The 23,121-nt window shown below is 40.0% G+C and overlaps 1 protein-coding gene across 2 annotated transcripts in view; it reads right to left on the bottom strand.

Moving 5' to 3' along the window:
- Positions 1–23,121, bottom strand: part of Phka1 (phosphorylase kinase regulatory subunit alpha 1) — a 113,343-nt gene that overhangs the window by 12,955 nt on the left and 77,267 nt on the right. For both annotated transcript variants that reach the window (XM_021152821.3, XM_021152825.3), the window contains 7 exons: positions 15,717–15,873; positions 15,093–15,172; positions 11,763–11,841; positions 11,501–11,630; positions 7,671–7,772; positions 2,945–3,060; positions 2,624–2,662 (listed from right to left, as the gene is read on the bottom strand). In XM_021152821.3, the coding sequence (XP_021008480.1) occupies positions 2,624–2,662; positions 2,945–3,060; positions 7,671–7,772; positions 11,501–11,630; positions 11,763–11,841; positions 15,093–15,172; positions 15,717–15,873 (703 nt within the window). The remainder of the gene's footprint in view (positions 1–2,623; positions 2,663–2,944; positions 3,061–7,670; positions 7,773–11,500; positions 11,631–11,762; positions 11,842–15,092; positions 15,173–15,716; positions 15,874–23,121) is intronic.

Genomic DNA, 23,121 nt, shown 5'->3' with positions numbered 1-23,121 from the left:
GAAAACAATGCAAAATACCACAGAGGCATGTAAGGATGGAAAGCGATGCTATAAATAAAAAAGCAATGATGATGTAGTCTCCCTATCCTCTAAATTATAGTCTTAAGCATTTGGGCTCCATTGAAGACCTGTAGGTACTGAATGTGTAGGAGAAAAATCTTGAGTAGCTGGAAAGGTCGACTTCAATCTAGATGGCAACAAGGACTTCAAGTTCCAATAATATAAAAAAAATCGTAAGTAATACCAGATGTCTATAAAAAAAACTATAATGTGAGCTGGGTGTGATGGTACACACATTTAATCCCAGAAGTCTACAGGCAGAGGCAGGCGGGTTTCTGTGAGTTTGAAGACTTGCCTGAGCTACATGTTGAGTTCCAGGATAATCAGGTTACCTATAGAGACCTTGCTGCAACAAAACAAAACAAATCCCCAAGCTATAATGCACTTAGCCTATCACCCTCAACCAAAACAAGGACTGTTACCCAATCACACCAATGAACAATTATTTAGCACTGAAGTTGTCCTTTCCACTTTCAAATAGGAAAATGTTCAGATAAAAAAGTTACCTGGCAAGAACTGTAGCATGTGATTTTTTTTCTTTTAAAATATATTTAGTATTTTATTTGTATGTCATGTGTATGTGTGTTGCTTATATGTATATCTGGGGACCACATGCATGTAGTGTTTGTGGAGGCCAGAAAGGATGCCAGATTCCCTGAGTCTGGAGTAACAGATGCTATGAGCCACCATGTGGGTGCTAGGGACTGAACTCAGGACCTCTGGATGAGCAGCCAGTGCTCTTAACCACTGAGCCATCTCTCCAGCCCATCTTCTTATATCAGTCTTCCCCTTGCATAAAATACAAACACTAAAGGATATTTAAGGAAGGTACCCAAACTTCCTTCAAAATTAATCTTCAAGAACTCTCCTAAATGGTTTCAGAACTCCCCTTTAAAGAAACAAAATCTTCATTTCCCTCTTCTCTCCATGAGGCTTTAATGCCCTGAGCTATTATAATTCTACTTTGAAAGTAGGAGGGCTTTTAAGCCTTTCTTATGAAGTGCTATTAATAACTATATAAGTGATCTCTACAAGTATAGTCTTTAGGTCATAGACCCTAGGTCATTCTTCATGGAATTAGCACACACTAGTAGCATTAAGTGGACTCAATGGGTTTGACAAAATGAGTCCATGAAGTTGTGTGAAGAAAGTGGAAGAGGGTGGGGTATGGAGAAGGTGGAGGGGAATGACTGGGGATTAGATTTGATCCAAGTATATTATATGCATATGTAGAATTCTCAAACAAAAACGAAGTGGTACTAGAAGGACTTACATTAGCACCTTCTCAATGTAGATATCCTAAAATCAAACAGTTTCCCACAGCTTTAAAAGAGAGTAAACATTCCATTGTATAATGCAACACGCCATTCATTGTTAGCAGCAGTGAAAGGAGGCTCTAATATCCTGTTGAGCAACTGTGATTCCTCGTCTGTTTAGACATGGCTCTTCTTCACCTACACAGTAGCACTCATGTACCTCTCTCAGCATTGATAAAGTCGAATTTTGGAATAAAATCTAATAAAACACCATTGTCCTTTATGTTTATGGTGTTGTACATGTTAAAATCTCCAAAAAGATTTAAAAATAAAACCCTTACCTACTCTACCCTACACTCTTGTACCTATTCTTTTTTCCTAATTTTTGAAGAACTAATATAATTTGAAATTTTATGTGTATAACATTTTTGCCTGCATGTGTGTATGTACACCATGTGTGTGGTTGGTGCCTGTGGAGCCAGAAGAAGATATCTGATCCTTTGGAACTACAGTTAAGGACACTTGTGAGCTGTCATGTATGTGCTGAGAACTAAACCTGGTTCCTCCATAAAGACAGTGAGGGCTCTTAACTACTAAGACATCTCTCTGGGCCCGTGGTTTGCTTTGTTTGTTTGTTTTGCTTTTTTAGATGTATTTATTTTTCATGTATGTGTATGAGTATTTTGCCTGCATGTACTTCTGTGTACCATGTGCATGCAGTATCCATAGAGGCCAAAAGAAAGCATCAAATCTCCAGGAACAAGAGTCACACTGTTGTGAGCCACCATGTTGATGCTGGAAAACAAAACTGGGTTCTTTGTTTGCAAGAGCAGCCACTGCTCTTAATTGCTGAGCTATCTCTCCAGCTAGCTATTCTTAAAAGCAATACGTGTGTCTACTTTTATAAAGAAAATCCATTATAAATTGCACATTAACTGTAATAAGGAAACTCAGGACATCACTTTCTTGCTACCTGTTGCCAGGTACTTTCCTCCTAAAATTAAGTCATTTGATCTACAAAAGGGAGCACTGTCTACAAATGGTTGCTATGGGAGAGATTTCATGGTGTGTCATTACTTGTGGAAAGTTTGTGAGGTAATGTATGCTATGGCTAGTTAAAGTCTGTTTAAAAAGTCTTCCTTGTTTCACCTGACTCTCAGTTGAGACAGACAACCTATGAAATTCCACCTGAAAAATAAACAGTTCAAGTTATACTCAGGATGGGAAACAAAGGAAGTGAGCACAACAAAGTCTGCTTTGAAAAGGGTTAGGAAAGCCAGTCAACATTGAAAGATGTCTTGGTTCACCTGATTCTCCATCGAGACAGACAGCCTACGGAATTCCACCTGGAAAACAAATGGTTCAAGTTACACTCAGATGGGAAACTAAGGAAATGAGCACAGCAAAGTCTCATTTAAAATGATGTTTTGGTTTTGATTTTGTTTTTGGACAGTGTCTCCAGTATTCCTGACCAGCTTCCCTCTTCCTCTGTTGCCGAGGCTGGCTTTCACCTCTTGATCCTCCAACTTGTATCCCCTGTGTGTGGGGTTATAGGCATGCACCATCATGTCCAGCTAAGAATGTTATTAATTATGACTACATCCATACTTTTTCAGGTTATATCTTACCTGCTTTATCTCACTTTTTAACTGCATGATTCCAGTTCGTTCAGTTTTTGTTGCTCCAACAGCACCAATCTCATGGATGGAAATAGCAGGACTCACATTTGAATCAGTGGGACGAACTGTATAGAATAAGATATCAAAGAAAAAAGAACAATCAGTCTCATTTTCTCAATCATTTTAAAAAGACTTAAATGTGCATCCTTCTTTTGTTTTTAACGTAAGAAAAACCTAGTATAACCTTGCTGTTTTAAGTGTGGTTCTTGGACCAGCAGCATCAGTACCACAGAAGATATTGATAGCAGAATCTCAGGCTAATTCAGAATCTTCACTTTAGAAATACCTCCAGCCTGAGTACTATTTTCTAACTTTAAAATAAATGATGATGATGGTGATGGTGATGATGATGATGTTTTTTGAGATAGGATTTCACTATGTAGCCCTGGCTGTCCCGAAACTTGTTTTCCCTCTCCAGACAGGCTGGACTCCAACTCAGAGATCTACCTGCCTCTGCCTCCTGAGTGCTGAGATTAAAGGTCTGTACCCCCATCACCTGGCTATTTTTATGATTTTTATTTGTTTGTTGTATGTATGTATGTGCATGTACACATGTGCAGAAACAAATGTATGCCACATGTGCAGAAGAAGGAGCTGGGTTCCATGGAGCTGGAGTTCCAGACAGCTGTGAGCTCATCTACATAGGTGATAGGAACTGAACTTGGCACCTCTGGAAGAACAGTAAGTACTTTTAACTGCCATGCAGTCTCTCCAGCTCCTGTTTTCTAACTTGTGCAGAGAGTGGAGGGTCCTAAGGGAATGAAGTCCTGAGTGAGTATGTGCTGTTGACACTGGCATGGCCATGCCAAGGACTCCAGTGCCTCTGTCCCATGTAGCAGAACCTTCCCCAGATGAGGTTCAGGGGCTAGCAAAGCCTTCCTTGGGAATCTGAGTATGAATATTGATAGTGTGTGCAGAAAATATCTACCTTAGTTACCTTTCCCCAATGTTTACAGCCTTAAGGTTGCTCCTATGGAGGCTCGATAACCCAGCCCCCTTGTTCAGACATATGCAATAGCCCCACCTCCTGGTTCAACTGTATATGATGAACACTGTCAATAGGACAAAACAGCAACCAACAGATTGGGAAAAGATCTTTACCAATCCCACATCTGATAGAGGGCTAATATCCAATACATACAAAGAACTTAAGAAAATAGACTCCAGCAATCAAATAACCTTATTAAAATGGGGTACAGAGCTAAACAAAGAATTCTCAACTGAGGAAACTCAAATGGTTGAGAAGCACCTGAAGCATCTGAAGGGGTTTACAACCCCATAGGAAGAACAACAATATCAACCAAACAGACTCTGCAGAGCTCCCTGGGACTAAGCCATCAACAACATGGCTCTAGCTGCATATATAGCAGAGGATGGCCTTGTCATGCATCAATGGAAGGAGAGGTCCTTGGCCCTATAAAGGCTCGATAGATGCCCCAGTGTAGGAAAATTGAGGGCAGGGAGGTGGGGTGAGTGGAGGAACACCCTCATAGAAGCAGGGGGAAGGAGGATGGGATAGGGGAGTTCCTGGAGGGGGGGGGACTCAGGAAAGGGTTTAACATTTGAAACGTAAATAAAGAAAATACCCAATAAAAAGAAAAAAAAAGAGAAATGTTCAACATCCTTAGTCATCAGGGAAATGAAAATCAACCTGAGATTCCACCTCACACCAGTCAGAATGGCTAAGATCAAAAACTCAGGTGACAGCAGATGTTGTCGAGGATGTGGAGAAAGAGGAACACTCCTCCACTGTTGGTGGGATTGCAAGCTGGTACAACCATTCTGGAAATCACAGTTCCTCAGAAAACTGGACTTAGTATTACCTGACACAGCTATACCACTCCTGAGCATATACCCAAAAGATGTTCCAATATATAACAGGAACACATGCTCCACTATGTTCATAGCAGCCTTATTTATAATAGCCAGAAGCTGGAAAGAATCCAGATGTCTCTCAATTGAGGAGTGGATACAGAAAATGTGGCACATGTACACAATGGAATACTACTCAGCTATTAAAAAGAATGGCTTCATGAAATTCTTAGGCAAATGGATGGAACTAGAAAATATCATCCTGAGTGAGGTAACCCAGACACAAAACAACACACATGGTATGTACTCACTGATGAGTGAATATTAGTCCAAAAGCTCAGAATACCCAATATACAATTCACAAACCACATGAAGCTCAAGAAGAAGGAAGACCACAGTCCTTCTTAGATGGGGGATCAAAATACCCATGGAAGGGTTTACAGAGACAAAATATGGAGCAGAGACTGAAGGAAAGGCCATCCAGAGACTGCCCCACCTGGGGACCATCACATATACAGTCACCAAATGCAGACATTATTGTGGATGCCAAAAAGTGCTTGCTGACAGAAGCCTGATATAGCTCTCGTCTGGGAGGCTCTGCCAGAGCCTGACAAATACAGAGGCAGATGCTCACAGCCAACCATTGGACTGAACACAGGGTCCCCATTGGAGGAGCTAGAGAAAGTACCCAAGGAGCTGAAGGGGTTTGCAGCCCCATAGGAGGAACAACAATATGAACCAACCAGTACCCCCAGAGCTCCCTGGGACTAAACCACCAACCAAGGAGTATACATGGTAGGACCCATGGCTCCAGCTGCATATGTAGCAGAGGATGGCCTTGTTAGGCATCAATGAGAGGAGAGGCCCTTGGTCCTGTGAAGACTTGATGCCCCAGTGTAGGGGAATGCGAGGGCAGGGAGGCAGGAATGGGTGAGTGGGTGGGGGGACACCCTCATATAAGCAGGAGGAGGGGGAATGGGATAGGGGGTTCCTGGGGGGGCATAAGGAATGAGGATAACATTTGAAATATAAATAAATATCCAATAAAAACAAACAAACAAACAAACAAAAGAAAACATGATAAACTTTGGGGATGCTGCAGTTTCTTCATCAGAGCCCAATCCACAGACTTCAGCTTTTCTGTGTGTCTGTCTGTCTGTCTGTACATGCTTGTCTTTTCTTCATTCCCTCACTACCTGAGTCAGCTCTCTCCCTGGAGGCCATGGAAGGACACAACAAGACTTAAATAATACAAAACAAAAATAAAACCAAATATGCTAAAGTCTGAGCATCCCTCCACCTGAAAAAGTATAACTTAAAGTTAATAATTGAACATATGAGATAATCCTTTTTTCTCACTTCTTTAGGTTTTTGTTCTACTTCTTTAGGTATACAGCATAAATAATACTGTAAAAACCCAGAGTGCATGCTGGTTTTGATAGACACAAGCTGTACACATGTACTAAAATAAAATAATACTTGCAATTTCAGTGATATATACAATTAACACCTGTTAATTAAAATCTAAAAGTGTACATGAAGATTAGCTTGTGATACTCTAGAGGTATAATTTAAGGTTGAAAGGACATAGTTGATATGTTGCAACTACCAACATACACACACCCATAACATTATCAGGTCTGCTGAATTACTGACAATTTGAATACAATAGCGATTCATACTGTGGGTTTTTAGTTGTCCTCCTGACTTAGGAAAATGAAAGGTAATACATAGTTAAAAAGGAAACATGAGGGCCAGCAAGATGGCCCAGCAGGTATAAGCCCTTGCTACCTAGTCTAATGACCTGAGTTCAGTTCCTGAGATACATATGTTGGAAGGAGAGAACCCAGTCCTGCAAGTCGCTGGCTGGCCTCCACAGGAATTGCATGTGTATGTTTCCAAATCTTTTTAAAACGTGTGGTATGTGTGTGTGTGTGTGGGGGGAGGCAGAGAGACAGAGGGAGGTAGGCAGAGTGCATGTGCGAATGAGCAAACATGTCTGCCATGGTATGCATGTGGAGGTGAGAGAACAACCTTCCGTGTAGGTCCTTGACTTCTCCCTTGTTTGAGACAGGGTCTCTCTAGCACAATGCTGCATATATTGACTAGCTGGCCCACAGGCTTCCTGAGAGCCCCCTGTCTCTGCCTCTCATCTCAATATGAGAGTGTGTCGATTAGTTTTTTGTTTGTTTGTTTTTATTGTTTTTTTTTGTTTGTTTGTCAATTTAACACAAACTGGAGTCATGTGAGAAGAGGAAAGCTCAACTGAGACAATGCCTCCAACAGACTGTAGGCCAGTCTGTTGGGGCCTTTTCATGGTTAATGGTGGATGTGGGAAGGTCCAGCTAATGGGGGGGGACCAGTGATCCTAGGTTGTAGAAAGAAGAAACTGAGGGAGTCACAAGGAAGCCACGAGGAGCAAACCAGTAAGCAGCATTCTTTCATGGCCTCCACAGCAGTTCCTGGCCTGCTTGCGTTCCTGCATTAGCTTCCCTCAGTGATGGACCGTGACCAGGACTTGTAAGCCAAATAAACCCATTTAGTCCCATGTTGCTTTTGGTCATGGTATTTATCACAGCAAGAAAAGCAAACTAGGCCATGGCTGAGGTGGGATTGCAGACATAAGGTACTGAGCTCAGCATTTATGTGGGGACTAGAGATCCTGACTCAGCTCATCAAGTATTAGCAGCAAACACTAAACCATCAGCCCTCTCCCCAGTCCAAAACCTTCTGTTGAACTGAATTTTTCTTTTAGATTTCAAGTATTGTTCCAAAGATAGTTTTGCTTTTACATGCTTTATTTACTGGAGCTCTATTTATTTGGGGACTTCCCGGAAGTCTAGGTCCAGTGCCTGGGTCTTACCGCTTCGTTCCACTCCAAACTCCTTGCCACTGAGAATGTGATGCAGGAGGTTCTTCATGGCCGAAGGACTGAGATTCATCAGGCCCTCTGTGGCTTCTTCAGCTAATGGACAGAAATTTAGGCAGAAGGAACTCAACTTTGCTTCCCACATCCTCGTGTTCCATTTTCTCCTTGAAACAAGCTCTCACTACACAGTCTAGGCTAGCCTTAAACCCATCATCCTCCTGCCTCAGCCTGTTAAGTGACACAATTGCAGGAACATGGTGACCACACTTGGTCTGCTCATGTCGATGTGCCCTCTCCTTTCCTCTATGATGGAAGTTGTACCCTCTACTTCCTTTCATCAGATTTCGAAGTCACTTTAGAAGATGTAGGTTACATAACAAATTTCTAACACCATATAATTGGCTGTTCATACAACACTAGGTTTTTACTATTTAAGAACAGACTGTGCTTCCCCAGCCTTGAGCAGGCTGAACAGACCCTGAGTGCTTGCCACAATGGGCTTAATGATCTAGGTGATTGCACATGCAACTTCCTATAGGAACTTAGAAGAATAGACTGCCCAATGACCTTGATTTGCAACATAAACAAGCTGAAACAAAGAATGGGTCTGTGAGATCTCCCTATATAAACACAGTGATGAAAATTAAACTTGGAGCCTTGATCAGAACCTTTGTCTCGGCTTCATCCTTCTCTCGCATCCCGTCCTTTTCATTTCCAGCTCCCCTTTCAGGTACCCAGTTCGAACATGGCTGCTGGACGGCTACAACAGACTACCTAGATTGTAGATTAGCTGTCTCGTTACTTTCTTCTTCATTCTGTTTCTACACTGTTGCATAACTCCCTACAGTCTTTATTTGAAGGTGAAAAGAATGAAAGTTAACAAGAGAAATGGAAGGCATTCAGAGAATAGCAATGAGTGTACATGCTCACAGTTAAACTCAAAAGCTCTCAGTGTATATGGTTAAAGGAGAACGGAGATGAATCTGTGAATTTATTAAGAATACTAAGGAGAACTTGAATGCGCTCATCAACAGTAGTCATTTTTTGAAGGGAACTGCATATAGGTCATCATTTTAAGCCATAGTAGTACAAGCAAGTATGACACATAGCACCGGACTTTGACAGGTTTCCCATTAATTTTAGAGACATAGAACATGCAAACAGGAAAAATAAAATAAAAGTAAAAAGTAAAAACAACAAAATATTGTGTATAGCACTGCTTAAGTGAGCGATATATTGCTTGGAAATCAGAGGAGACATCAATCTTCAAGAGTAGAGATTGATAAAATAGTTTGCAGGAGGCACTACTGAGTTCGTAGCTACTCAGTAGCACCTCCTGCAAACTATTGTGATGATGCCAACAGGAGGACCCGATTACAGGCAAGGAACAGTAAAGAATGACTGAGAGTTTTATCATGGCTGAGGTTTAGTACTGAATAATTATATTGTGTTGGTTAGTTTTTTTTTGTCAACCCAGTAAGAGCTAAAAGCATCTGGGAAAAGGGACCCTCACTGGAGGGAGTGGCTCTGGCAAGTCCTGTGGGGGCACTTTTTGGTTAATGATTGATAATGGGAGGGCCTAGGTCACTGTGGGTGGTGTCATCTCTGGGCAGGTGGTCCTGAATTCTGTAAGAAAGCAAACTGAGCAAGCCATGGGGAGCAAGCCAATAAGCAGCACCCCTCTATAGACTCTGCTTTAGTACATGCCTTCAGGTTCCTGCTTAAGTTCCTGCCCTGCCTCCCCCATACCTTCATGATGAACCTCAAGTTGTAAGCTGAAATAACCCTTTTCCTCCCCAGAAGTTGCTTTTGGCCATGGTACATTATTACCACGATAGAGACCTAACTAGGACACAAACCCTCTAAAAAATACATTCCTTGATACTGCACTTGCAAAATCCTATACAAAACATTTACTTCTAAAAATGTACTGATTGGAAATCATTTGAAATCAAACAGACATGGCATCAAATTCTACTATATACTATATACTGATGATGTTACATTGGGCAGGTTATTTAATATTTTTATTGGGAGAAGAGTTTGAGACAAGGTTTCCCTCCATCTGCCTCTGTGTCCTACCCAATACTTTTCTTTCTTTCTTCATTTTTTTTTTCAGTTTCTTTATTTGCAGAAACAGAATTACATTGTATTCTCTAGTGGGTGGTTATAAGGATTAAATAAGATAATACATAAAAATATAAAACCAAAAAACAGTATCTGGTAAATAATAGTCATAAAATAATTATTGTTTCTCTTCTTGAAGGATATATATACATATACATATCCTTGAAGATATATATGAATATATATATATGATCTATATCAATTAAGAGCCTTTGTGCATCAGACATTATGATGACTGCCTATAATCTAGGTACTCTAGAGGTGAAGGCAGAAGGATCACAATTTATAGGCTCACCTGGGCTACTTGGAACATCTCAAAAATGTAGACCATATCTACCATTTTATGAGTACTGGTGTTTTCCCTGCATGTATGTCTATGTATCGTGTGTATGCAGTGTTTAAAGAAGCTAGAAGAGGGCAATGAATCTCCTGGCACTGGAATTCAGATTGCCATGTGGCTGCTAGGATTCAAACCCATGTGTTCTGGAACAGAAGCTAGTGCTCTTAATTGCTAAGCCATCTCTCCAGCCCCTCTAAGAAGAAAGTTGAAAGCCATGTGGGGAAGTGGAGAGATGGCTAAGTGGTTATAAGCGAGTTCATTCCTAGCATCCATGTCAGGTGGCTTATAACACAACCATCTGTAACTCCAGCTCTAGGGGATCTGATATCCTTGGAACTATATAGGAGCAAGTACTCACATACGCACACATACACAGACATGCAAATATACACATAATTAAAATTAAATAATTGTTAAAATGCCATTTTAGGAAATATACATGAAATGAGTTTTAGTTTGAGTTTTGCCACAGTGATTATATTTTCTATGCCATCTCTAGCTCTTTTATACTTTACACTTTAGGCACATTTAACTCACAGCCTTCGTGCAGACCACACATAGTCACATATAGCTATAAATGTGTCCTGATACAAATTTGTAAACCTATTTAAACATTTTTGAAATATTTTTGGAGACATGGGCTTAGCATATAGCCCTGTGTGGATCAGACTGGCCTTAAACTCAGAGCTCTGTCTGCCTCTGCCTCCTGAATGCTGGAATTAAAGGTGTGCGCCACCAGTGCCTGGCTTTTTTTTTTTTTAATTCAAGTACATGGTTCTCAAGTGTGAAAGTCATAGGTGGCAAGATTATAAAGCACCATCAAAAGGTAGATAAACCTGTGTGACAATTCTGCTGTATAGCTTCCTCGGGCCAAAATTATTTTCTCAACTGAAATTGTTATGCTGACAAATAAACCTATAAATACTTTAGAGTCTTGTTAGAAAAACATTGACAAAATCCTTCCTTCCTTGTTTGATCGTGATATTGAGCGACCACTACCACTATGATGCAGTTTAGTGAGTGACTCACACTTGGTGTCCAGGAGCTCCCTTCTCTGAGTCAGAATCCAACACAGTATGTCAATCTCCAAAGCCCTTAAGGTGTTAGGAAGAAGTTAGCTGAAAGGACTTAGTTAAGAAGACTGTGAAATGCAGAGTCTCCGAGGACTCTTTGAAGCTGCTGAGCCAGTACACAATATACCAATTTTTTTGCTCCCTTTGTTAGTGATCAATAAATTCAGGAACAAAACAGCCTCACAGAGCTCTGTGTCTTCCTTTCCATGCCTCTTCCAAACTCCAAGGATCTGCACGAGAAGTGAATTCCACCTAAAACTAGTTACTGTGAATTAAAGAAATACCTGAACATCGAAGAGAGTGTGCTAGTTCTGTTGCCATAACTTGTATGATCAAACCGATTCGAAGTCGGAACATTTCTGCAAAGAGGCCAGGCTGAGTTCTCATATACATGGCAAGATAGACCATTATTTCCTGTGTAAAGAATGGAGATAAACAAAAGTGTTAGCACAGGTTTCACAATGTGTTTGTTGTCTTTGGAAATCGTCAGGTCAGTTACAAATACTGACTTATCAACTGCCAGGCTAGGCTTTAATTGCTGCCCACCTGTGTAAGGGTTGAGATGCTCATGTCGCCTTCACTGGCTTCATCGATCAGTTTAGTGAGTGCCTCGTACGGTAGAGGCCTAGAGAAGAAAACAGTGACTAAAGATCAACTTCTACAATAACGTAACCTAAATAGACTTTAGAGAGTAAAAATTCACCACAAGTCCAAGCCACTGCCTTAGCCCATCATCATCAGAACAAAAAGCTCATTCACTACCTCTGTGGCCCACTCTGACTCCACTAAACCTCACCCTTCAATGTCTTTCCAGACTAGTGTTTTATAATTTGTCTTCAACATGTGACAAGTAAGCATAATAGCTACAAAGAAGTTCATTTTCAGCTGTGTCCTTTGGAAACCATTTTATTACTTTATAGTCACATCTTATAGGGTTATATTGATATTTTATTTATTTTTTTAAAGATTTATTTATTTATTTAAAGTGTGTACACTGTAGCTGTCTTCTGACACACCAGAAGAGGGCATCAGATCCCATTACAGATGGTTGTGAGCCACCATGTGGTTGCTGGGAATTGAACTCAGGACCTCTGGAAGAACAGTCATTGCTCTTAACCACTGAGCCATCTCTCCAGCCCCAATATATTGATATTTTAAATAGTTCCATCAGTTCAGCTATAGTTGCAAACACACATACACACAGGTATATATACACATTCATATTTGTGACTCTCAAAGTTTTGTGGGAGTAGCCTTTTTATTGTGTATTTTTGTGGGGAGAGTAATTTGTTTGTTTTAAATAGGATTTTGTTATGTAGCTCAGGCTGGCATTAAATTTTTGATCTCCTTGCCTCAGGCCTCTGAGAGTTGGAATTAGAGCCACATATCACCACAACTGGTCAAACCCTATGACTCTCTCCCATTGACATACATAAGATTTTATTTTAATTAAGTTTGTGTGTGTGTGTGTGTGTGTGTGTGTGTGTGTGTGTATGGGGGTGGTAATGTGTAGCAGGTGCCCTCAGAGGTCAAAGGCGTTACATCATTCCCCAACCTCTGGAGCTGAAGTTACAAGGGGTTGTGAGCTGTCTGACTTGGGTGCTAGGAAACAAACTGTTGAGCCATCTCTCCAGTCTTGACATGGTGTGCTTAGCAAGCATGTGTCAGGGCATATTCTTTTGAAGTGCTTCTAGTGACACAAAAGTGATCTTATTTGTGATACAAGGTTGTGTTTACTAAAAGCAAGGCCTTACAGGTTAAACTGTGTCCTTCAACACTCAGATGTTGAAATTCAGTCAACATCTTTAGTACCTCAGATTTTAATGGATTTTAATGGAAAGTGGGCTCTTAAGAAGTGATTAAAGTTATTAAGATAGTTCCTGATCTAATATGACTAGTGTCCTTATAAAAATGGGACATTTTGGACACAGAGACATGTATAGGATGGGAAAATATCAGGAGACATAGGGGAAAACAGCCATATACAAGCCAAGAAGATGCCTAGAATGAAGTCCTTGATAGCTTTCAGAAGAAACCAATCCTGTTGACACTGTAAAACTGCCAGAATCAATTGCTGTCATTTAAACATCCAAGTCTATGATATTTTGTCATGGCAGTAGAAGAAAGTTAGACAAACTATTTTCCTAAAGTATAACTAAGACGTTACATATAGAATCTGTGGCAAATGTCCTAGAACATGTCTCTCTAAGCCTCCATCCAGTACTGGACCTTACAGGCAGCTGAAATCTTATATCTATAAACTGGAAACAGGGTAGTGTGCAGATACCACCGAAGCATCCCTGCTAAGTGCTCTCTCTCGTCAATCCCTGGATAAGCTCACTAGCTAGGCATGGTGGTACATACCTATAATCGTATAATAAGGGGACTGAGGTGTAAGAGGATTGCATGTTCCAGACAAGACTGGAGCATACGGTAATACTGTCTCAAAAAATAAGCCAATTAAAAAAAACATTTTTACTACACTGGTTATTGTAGTAGAACTGGCAGGTGGGGAGACATGCTGGGTTTTTTTTTAGATAATTCTTTCATAGAAAACCAGATTTATTTCTGATCACTTATGAAGTTAGAATAATTCTAAAAATATTTCTTTTAAATACCATCTGCTTGTAGATTTAAATATCGGCACTATCATCGCATGAACTTACAAGGACTTAGTGCAGAGAAGCTTTACTGGCATGGCTAGTGGTAAGTGAATAATACTATGGGTAGGGATTAAACTTCCACTCCTCACCCTCTTGTCCCAGTCTATCCCAGGGGACTACTGCTAATCAGAAGCTACAGTAAACTGGGCCAGTGACAATCTGATGACAGTGTTCTTGCAGACATGCCACCTCAGGCTGCTGCTTATTTTCCCTTTCAGCTTTGACCTTCACATCTTTAGTTGCCATTTAGTCTAGGCTCCGGCCCACAGTTACCTGGCAACAGCCAGGTATGTCTGACTCACTATAAAAGGGGCTGCTTGCCCCCTCCTCACTCTCTTGTCTTCTTGCTCTTGTTCTGTCCTCTTGCTCCTTCCCCTTCCCATTCCCCTCCCTCTTCTCTCTCACGTGCTCATGGCAGGCCTCTACTCCTCTATTCTCTCTTCCTCTCCCCCTCTTTGCCTTTCTCTTCCTCTACTCCTTCAACTTCCCTACCTACTGAATAAACTCTCTTCTATACTATACCATCATGTGGCTGGTCCCTTACAGGGAAGGCATGCCTCAGCATGGGCCCGCAGAGGCACCCCTTACCCCCACACCTCCACCAAACATAAAATGCACACCTTTGATTCGTTCTTCAGCAGCATGGAGCTATATCAATAGCAACCCAATGCTCTAACCACATACTTTCTTCTATTTCTCTTTTAGACTACGGTTGTCTTTTATGTTGCTAATTCCTGATCTCCTGGTGTGGTGTGGTGTGGGATATGTGTGTGTGTGTGTGTGTGTGTGTGTGTGTTTAGAATAAGTAGAATTAAGGAATTTGGGGCTGGAGAGATGGCTCAGCGGTTAAAAGCACTGATTGCTCTTCCAGAGGTCCTGAGTTCAATTCCCAGTAACCACATGGTGGCTCACAACCATCTGTAATGGGATCTGATGCCCTCTTCTGGTGTGTCTGAAGACAGCTACAGTGTCCTCACATACATTAAATGAATAATATTTTTAAAAGGGGATTTAGGAAAAGTCAGTAAGAAAACTTTTAGTATTACTTCCTATAAACACTGTCTTTAACTTACTTGTACCCTGTCATTCTCCTGTGCTGCAGCCTTGCATATAAGATATTCTACAAAGTAGGGTGAGAGAACGGTGCCAAGCCCACACAATTTCTTAAAGGTGCAGAGAAACTCTATCAAACCCAACCACATGACCCACTCACGCAGAGATGGTCTTCTCTCGAGGTTCTGGAGGAAGTCCTACTGTCAGGTGTTTCTGGTAGGACAGAAGGTCTGTGCAGGCCTAGGCAGAGGTAGCAAAGCTTACCCTTTTCCAAAAGAAACCTTCAGATTTGTAAACATTTTTCTTGTCAGCCCACAAAACTTCATCCCCCTTAACTTACAGCCGCACACCAAGCTCTCCTTCTCATGAAACATGATCAGAAGATTTCCAGGGAGAAATCAGGAGGCACTTCCACCTTCTAGAAGGCAGCGACTTTCAGCTCAGTGTAAACTCACTAAGATCTCAAACTCTTCTGGCTTACAACACCTTTATAGTCTGTAGTTGTTGTGGTTCAGTAATTGTCACTCACAAATAAAAGGCTAACTGAATACCAGAAACTTTATAGATGTGCTAAAAAAAAAAAAAACAAAACCCTAGAAGTTGTGATTGCTTTAAACAACAACAACATAGGAAAATCAAGCTTTTCTCCCCGTGTAGTGCAAAGGATCGAACCCAGGATCCCAGGAATGCAGTACCCTACCACTGAGCTATACTCCCAGCACGTAGTAACTTTAAAAGTGCACCCCCATTTAGATTATGTATAAACCCAAGAACTTATTAGTACCTCATCAAGTGCCTCCACTTTCTTCCGTAAGATCCCAGAGATATATCGGATCAGACCCCAGTGCCGAATTTCACCAACTTTGACATACAGTTCACTAAGAAGCTCTCTGACAGTAGCACCCCCTTCTTCATACAATTCAGTGTTCCAGTCAGGTCCTCTGGGATTTTAAAGATAGAAGTATATTAATTATGAGAAAAATATTTTCTCTTAGTATTATAATGGATATGCTTGTTGTAATCTCCTTTAGTAGAAAACTATTTAGTAAAAAAACTCTTAAGAGCTGTAATTAAGAGTTAATTTTGAGCCTGGCGTGGTGGTGCACGCCTTTAATCCCAGCACTTGGGAGGCAGAGGCAGGTGGATTTCTGAGTTTAAGGCCAGCCTGGTCTACAGAGTGAGTTCCAGGACAGCCAGGGCTACACAGAGAAACTCTGTCTTGAAAGAAAAAAACAAAACAAAACAAAAAAAAGGTCAATCTTGAAATCTAAATGTCCAGATACAAATTTTGTAATTTAGCTTTTAAACAATGTGTTCTTTTACCTATATCTCAAGCTTCAACACGGTTGAAATTATAAACAGGTTTAACTACTCCAAATTGTGAAGGCATATTGCATTTTAAGAACTAAATGGTATTAGAATTTGTGTTGAAAGGATCCAGATACATGACTGGTAGGAATTACTGTTACACAAACCAACCTAGAGATGAAGAAACTTATCTGAAATCTGGAATTTATTATATGACAAATGTAGATAATTTATTAAATGATGTTAAAAGCATCAAGTAGCTATCTGAAAAAAAATAGGCCTATGCCTGACAGTCTAATTGTAATGACATATAAATATTAAAGTGCTAAAAAATACGTGGGAAAACTAGCTCATAATGTTGGAAGGAAGGGGATTTTCTAAGTATGAAACATCACCAGAAGCCATAAAGAGTAGTGCAATACATTTATATAAATAAAACAATACAGAGGTATTACTGAAAAGAACTAAGCAAAGTGTAGGACAAATTATAAATAATAAATATTTTAAATTCCTCCATCAATTCTGCTAAAAAGATAAAGAACTCCAACAGATAAAGACAAAAGAAAATTGAGCAGAGTAAACATCAGTACGCATGGATGTAGGAATCAACCAGCAGTTCCTACCAGTTACCAGTTAACCATTCAGTTCAATATTTCTACTCTTGGTTATGTATCCAAGAAAAAATGAAAACATGGTTGTGTTAACTTGTACACAGATATTTACACCAGTATTAGTCACAAAAGCTGAAAAATAACCCCCCCCAAGTGCCCATCAGGTGATGAATAAAGAAACTGTGTTCCCGCCATACAAGTAGTATCTGACAGCAGTGAACTGAAGTTTTGACATATGCTTCAACCTGGAGACAAACCTTGAAAATACGAGCCAGGGATGACCCTTGACGGATTCTCCTGCCTTCCAACTCTCAAGTGCCAACATTACAGACATGTACCACTAAGCCTGTGTAAAATATTTTGCTCTGCCAATCAATTCAAGTTGTGGTTTAACTGTAAGATACATTCTTTCCATATGTGTGAAAGAATGTTGGTTAAGAGGTTATTTACTATAAACAGTTTGTTATAGTGATTACAAAATGCCCAAATGTCCATCATTAGGAAAATGGCCAAATAAATTATGATATACTTAAATAATACATTTTAACATATCTATTAAGAAAATAAAAGGCTGGGCATGGTAGCACATGTTTTTAATCCCAGCACTGGGAGGCAGAGGCAGACAGATCTCTGTGAGTTCAAGGCCAGCCTGGTCTGCAGAACTAGTTCTAAGAGAGCCAGGGCTAAGAAAGGTCTTGAAAACAAACAACCCCAAAAAAGAAAGAAAGAGAGAGAGAGAGAGAGAGAGAGAGAGAGAGAGAGAGAGAGAGAGAGAGAGAGAGAGAGAGAAGAGAGAGAGAAGAGAAGAGAAGAGAAGAGAAGAGAAGAGAAGAGAAGAGAAGAGAAGAGAAGAGAAGAGAAGAGAAGAGGCAAGGCAGGTACTGATGCTCCTACAAGCATAAATCAATAAAATATCCTACAGACATGCCTACAGGCAAATCTGATGAAAGTGTTTTCTCAACTGAGGTTCCTTTCCTTTCTCAGGTAACTCTAGCTCAGGTTAAGTTGACACAAATAAAGAGACAAAAGACAGCACATGCCTCCTGCCTTTGAAGGAGGCAGAAAATTAATGCCCTTGAAGTGATAAGGTCCCACTCTTAAGCTATGGGAAAGAGACAACCAAACAGTCCCAGACAGCTGTGGCCGGCTTGTAAAAATGCACTGGTCACTGATAACAAAATGAGTCATTTCATCCCAGGTCAAAAAGGTCCTTTTCCAGATGTATGGTCCCTCCTTGTCTGAAGAGATATTATTGGCTTTCAAGGGTAGCATTGCTTTCCCCCTCACACAATCATGTAACGCCAAGGCTTGAAAGCCCCAGCGTATGCATCTCCTGTATATAAATCCTGAGCCCCTAGACCTGGGTGTTACATTCCTAATCTGCAGAGCAGGGAAGGTTGTGTCCAAGTTCGGACTTGGAATAAAGACTTTTGAGTATTTGCCTCAGTGTCCTGATCTCTGGAGCTCTCCTGTGTTTCTGGAAAACTGGGCCTAACACAAACACCAAACCAACCAACCAAAAACAGCAGGACACCATGTATGCTTGTGACTAGGGTAAAAGACGGACTAAGTCTAAAAAAAAAAAAAAAAAAAAAAAAAAAAAAAAAAAAGAGGGACTAAGTAATTTCTGCTGCTAAGTTAGTTTTAGTTTTAAATACAGTTTTCACCTTGTCTTCTCTTATGACACTCTTAAGAGCCCCTTGTCATCATGCTGTGAGGATCTGAAGATATTAGAGATATAGTAATGGGACTGGAGTTAACAGCCTGTATCTACTCTTGAGTACATGAGTGAGCAAACCTTGGCTATCTTCATTCATGAATCAGTGTCTGACAAAAACCAAATGAGAGACCTTGGGCAAGAACTGCCTCGTCAAGACCACTCAATCCAAGAACTGTTAAAGTTGTACGTTCTTATTATGTTATCCTCCTGCTCAAGCCACTGGATGTTAAGGTGACTTTTTAAAAATGAATCAATAGGTAACTGGAATATATATGTAGTGATCTTTAAGATATACAGTATTGGTGATAAAGAGTATAGAACAATCTATTATTATGCTAACTTTGGGCACATAGAGCTACAAATATCCACATATATATCTATATTTACATATACATGTATAGAGTGTACCTAGGAGAATACACAAACAAAAATAACGTTGCCCATGAAAAATCTGGGTATTCAGAAACAGGTAGGGAAAATATTTGACCTTTTCACTATATATTTTGAAAATTAGGCTCTGGAGACAAGGCTCAGTAGTTAAGAGCATGTATTGCCCTCACAGAGAATAGGGGTTCAGTTTTTCACATCCACATAATGGCTCACAACCATCCAGAATTCCAGTTCCAGGAGATATGATGCCTTCTTCTGACTTCTGCAAGCACCAGGTATGCACATGCATACATGCATGCATTCAGGCAAAAACTCATATAATCATTCACATAAAATAACGTAAATCCAAAAAAGTTGAACTGTCAGAATTATTATCTATTCAAATATCAACTTTAAAAAACATGAAATAAGAAGTGCCTAAAAAGTCAAATGGGTACAAAATGAGCAATTGCAAGTTTTAAAAAGTAAAGGCTACTTATATAGGCTCAAAGTGTATCTATCTTCACAAGATGTTTTTAATTGCAAAGGGTAACACAATTGCTTTTTCATGAAGTAAACTGGAAGGTACTTCCTTAAATAAAGGACCAACTCAAGTGATCAAAATCAACACCATCAGCAGTAACACTAGCAGTGCTTCCACAGAAAGGAACTTAAGTAGCAGGCCTGCAAAAAATAAAAATGCATCACTCGAATCTACTTAGGGACGAATGTCCCAAACCCAAAACTTAGGGTCATTTAGAAACAAATGGTCCTAGTTATTTTAATTTTGGAACTGTTCCAAATCAGTGAAGACACTGGACACATGAGAACTAAATAAAACACATAATTTAAGATTTTGTTTTTACAATTCATACAAATAGATGATAGCATTGCTTAAATTTTCTGATTTGAGGATTACAGGTTTTAGAAAATAGAGCCTGAATGAATATTTAGGAGTTAATGGGGATCACATCTATGGAGGGGCAGGGGAGAGGAGGAGAAGGGAGAGAAGGATGGGGAGAGGAAGAGAGAGAGAATAGAGCAGAGTGACAAGTGAAGAGAAGAGAGAGGAGAAAGAAGAACCAGAGATGGACAGAGATACAGAGAGAAGCTGAATGGAAACATTTGCGGGATCTGAATAAAGGATATCCAAATATCTTGTTCTATCTATATTTACAACTTTCCTCTAACTCTGAAATTATCAAAATAAGTTTAAGATGTGAAAAGGGTTTGGTGATATCTCATAATCTATTATCTGCTTATTATTAGAAACCAGACATGGCACCATGGGAGTGACTGATGAAGTAGGTTTTAATGGTGGAGAGAATTCTAGCAAGTAGTGACTGGGTATGCAAAGAATTTTGGCTCAAGTTCTGTCCCCCAGAAGAGCATAAGGCAAGGGAACTCTCAGAGGGAGCAGGGAGTTGGGGACATTAGATGATATCCCTCAGCAGCCTTGGAGCAGATCTGGCTGGCTATTTCTGAGAGAAAAAATTCATGGCTCACACCTTAGTTATTGCTAACAAGTAAGGTGGGAGAGGGTGGTGTATAAAAACCAGGACAGCCCAACATGACTGAAAATCTGACTTTTGGAGGTTATTTTTATTTTATTTTATTTTATTTTATTTTATTTTATTTTTTTACTGTTTATTTGACATGGGGTCTGGCTATATTGCTCAGGCTGGCTTTTAACTTGAAATATTCCTGCCTCAACCTCCTAAGTACTGCGATTAGAGATAAATGCCAAAGTACCTGGTTAGTAATTCTTTTGTATTTGCAACTAGCTTAATATGGGACTATTACTGTCTTAATTAAGTACAACTTCATGACTTTAGGATGCATGGCTTTTAAATCATATCTTGACTTGTCAAACTCAGTCTTTACAACAGTCAGATTTGCTTAACAGTTGTTGAAGCTTAGCAATGGGAAAATGTAAGAACCAAGGCCTCAGGGGGTAGCTCCACATAGATGATTTGCCTTGCATGAACAAGTCCTCAGTTTGATCCTGAGCACTGTAAAAACAGTATGTGGAGTTTCAGATAATAGGAATATTTTTGTGTTTTTACTTTCTCATTAAATAATGTTAGGTTAAAAAAAAAAACGGCACAGGCTTTGGAGTTCTTCACTAAAACAAACATCAAACCAAACCAAATCAATAATGCTTTTCATCTGATCTATTTCCCTAGCTGTGTGACCTTAACTAAATTGATCCACCTTTCCAAACTGATTTCTACATTTATAATAAATGTAGGTACTGAATCTCTCATTTAAAAAGCCCCTCTTTTTTTGTATTTTTTTTTCTGTGCTAGGAGCTAAACCCAGGGCCTTGTACTTTCTACTAAGTAACCCCCCTCATCAAAATACAAGGACTGAATAAGGGTGTTCGTTCATTTGTCCAAAATACTTACACGTAGCAGGCACTGAAGCTTAAATAAATAAAAGAAAGTCCCTGAACTCAAGGTGTTTCATGTTGAGGGGTGAGATAAATGCATGAAAATAGCAAAACAATACAGCAACAGTCACGTGTACTATGGTAGATGGCTGCCTAAGGAACCAGCGGCTCAGAAAGGGACAGGTTTCAAGCTAGCTTCTTTAAGGCTATGTCAGAACCTGTCAATCAGCCGGAAGAAGGAAGACAAGAAGGTCCCCACAGATAGAATAAATTTTAATCATTCTACTCTGCTTATGCAAAAGGTTTACAGGTTTTAGAAAATAGAGCCTGAATGAATATTTAGGAGTTAATGGGGATCACATCTATGGAGGGGCAGGGGAGAGGAGGAGAAGGGGGAGAAGGGGGAGAAGGGGGAGAAGGGGGAGAAGGGGGAGAAGGGGGAGAAGGGGGAGAAGGGGGAGAAGGGAGAGCATAGATGTGAGAAATGGCATGGTATTGCTACACCCCAAATTGCAGGACAACAGGATGGTGGAAGAGGGGTCCAGAAGCAGGCAGGAACTTTATCATAGAGGCTCCTGTATGCTACACTAACTCTTAAGCTTTTTTGCTTTTGATTAAGAGAAACAAATAGGAGAATTTTCAACAGGCAATGAACTTGTTAAAATGAGCACATTAAAAAGACCAGTGTGCAGATTTGTATTTTTAATTTTTAAAATTTCCATTTAGGATTCCTTTGTGCTTTCTACTTCTTTACTGGGACTTCACTGTATTTTTTTTTTTCATTTGTTTCTGGGGTATCTATAATTATTTGTTGAAGCACTTTGATAGTCCCTCTACAAGCTTTCTTGTTTAATCCTAGCATCTGCCTTATCTCCGCTGCCTCTATCAATTCCTTTTGCACATTCAAGATGAGGAATTCCTGCTTCTTGGTGACAATCAATTTTCCCTGGTATCCTGTACTCTGTATAATATGTTAGAATAATGTAGAACTTACTAACCCCATCCCAGAAGGCCTTTTCTGATGATGTACCACTAGGGGAAAAGGATGCTGCCTTATTATTGCTTCTGGAGATGAACTGTGGCTTCCCCATTCAGCTTGCCCTTGATATGCAGGAGTGTCCTATCACTGCTGAAAGAGGGTGAAGCTCCCCATGAGGCTTTTTCCTATATCACCCTAGAGAGGGAAAGGGTCACTCAGTTTCCATTCCCGGTGTGGCCTCTGACCCTGCTGACCCTCACTCAGTACAGCAGATACCAGGACACTGTTCTATTACTTTTTCCTTCTCGCAACCCAGTTATTAGATGAATGGTTTAGCCTCTGCTGTTGCCATAATCTGGTACATCGTTACAGACCCCAAAGCACTAGGGACAACTAATCATGGAACGAAATCCCCAAATAAAAAAAGAGCAATTTTATATAGCTAAAATAATCAACAATAAAATTCAGGATATTATTTAGAGGATTTTTAAACCCTTAACCCTTGAATAATAAATAGCTCAGGAGAGCTATGTATCTACCATAGTACAAAACTATATTAAACATGAGTAGAAACATGATCATTCAGTAGAAGAAAATACAAACTGTTAAATTCTTTGTTGTACCCTCCTTACTATCAACAAAATATTTTTCTGAACTATGTTAAAACTGAGTTTGAAACAGAAAAAAAAAAACCCAGTAAAATGAAGACAAGTTAGGATAGAGTTTGTTCAGCAGTTACAAGCATTTGGCTGCTCTTCCAGGGGACCAGGGTTCAGATCCCAGCACCAACATGGTGGCTCACTGCCATCT

The sequence above is a fragment of the Mus caroli genome, unplaced genomic scaffold (assembly GCF_978045245.1).
Source record: "Mus caroli unplaced genomic scaffold, Mus_caroli_1 scaffold_5, whole genome shotgun sequence".
Lineage (NCBI taxonomy): Eukaryota > Metazoa > Chordata > Mammalia > Rodentia > Muridae > Mus > Mus caroli.
Note: the sequence above shows the minus strand (reverse complement) of the source record. Positions and strands in the feature narration are given on the sequence as shown.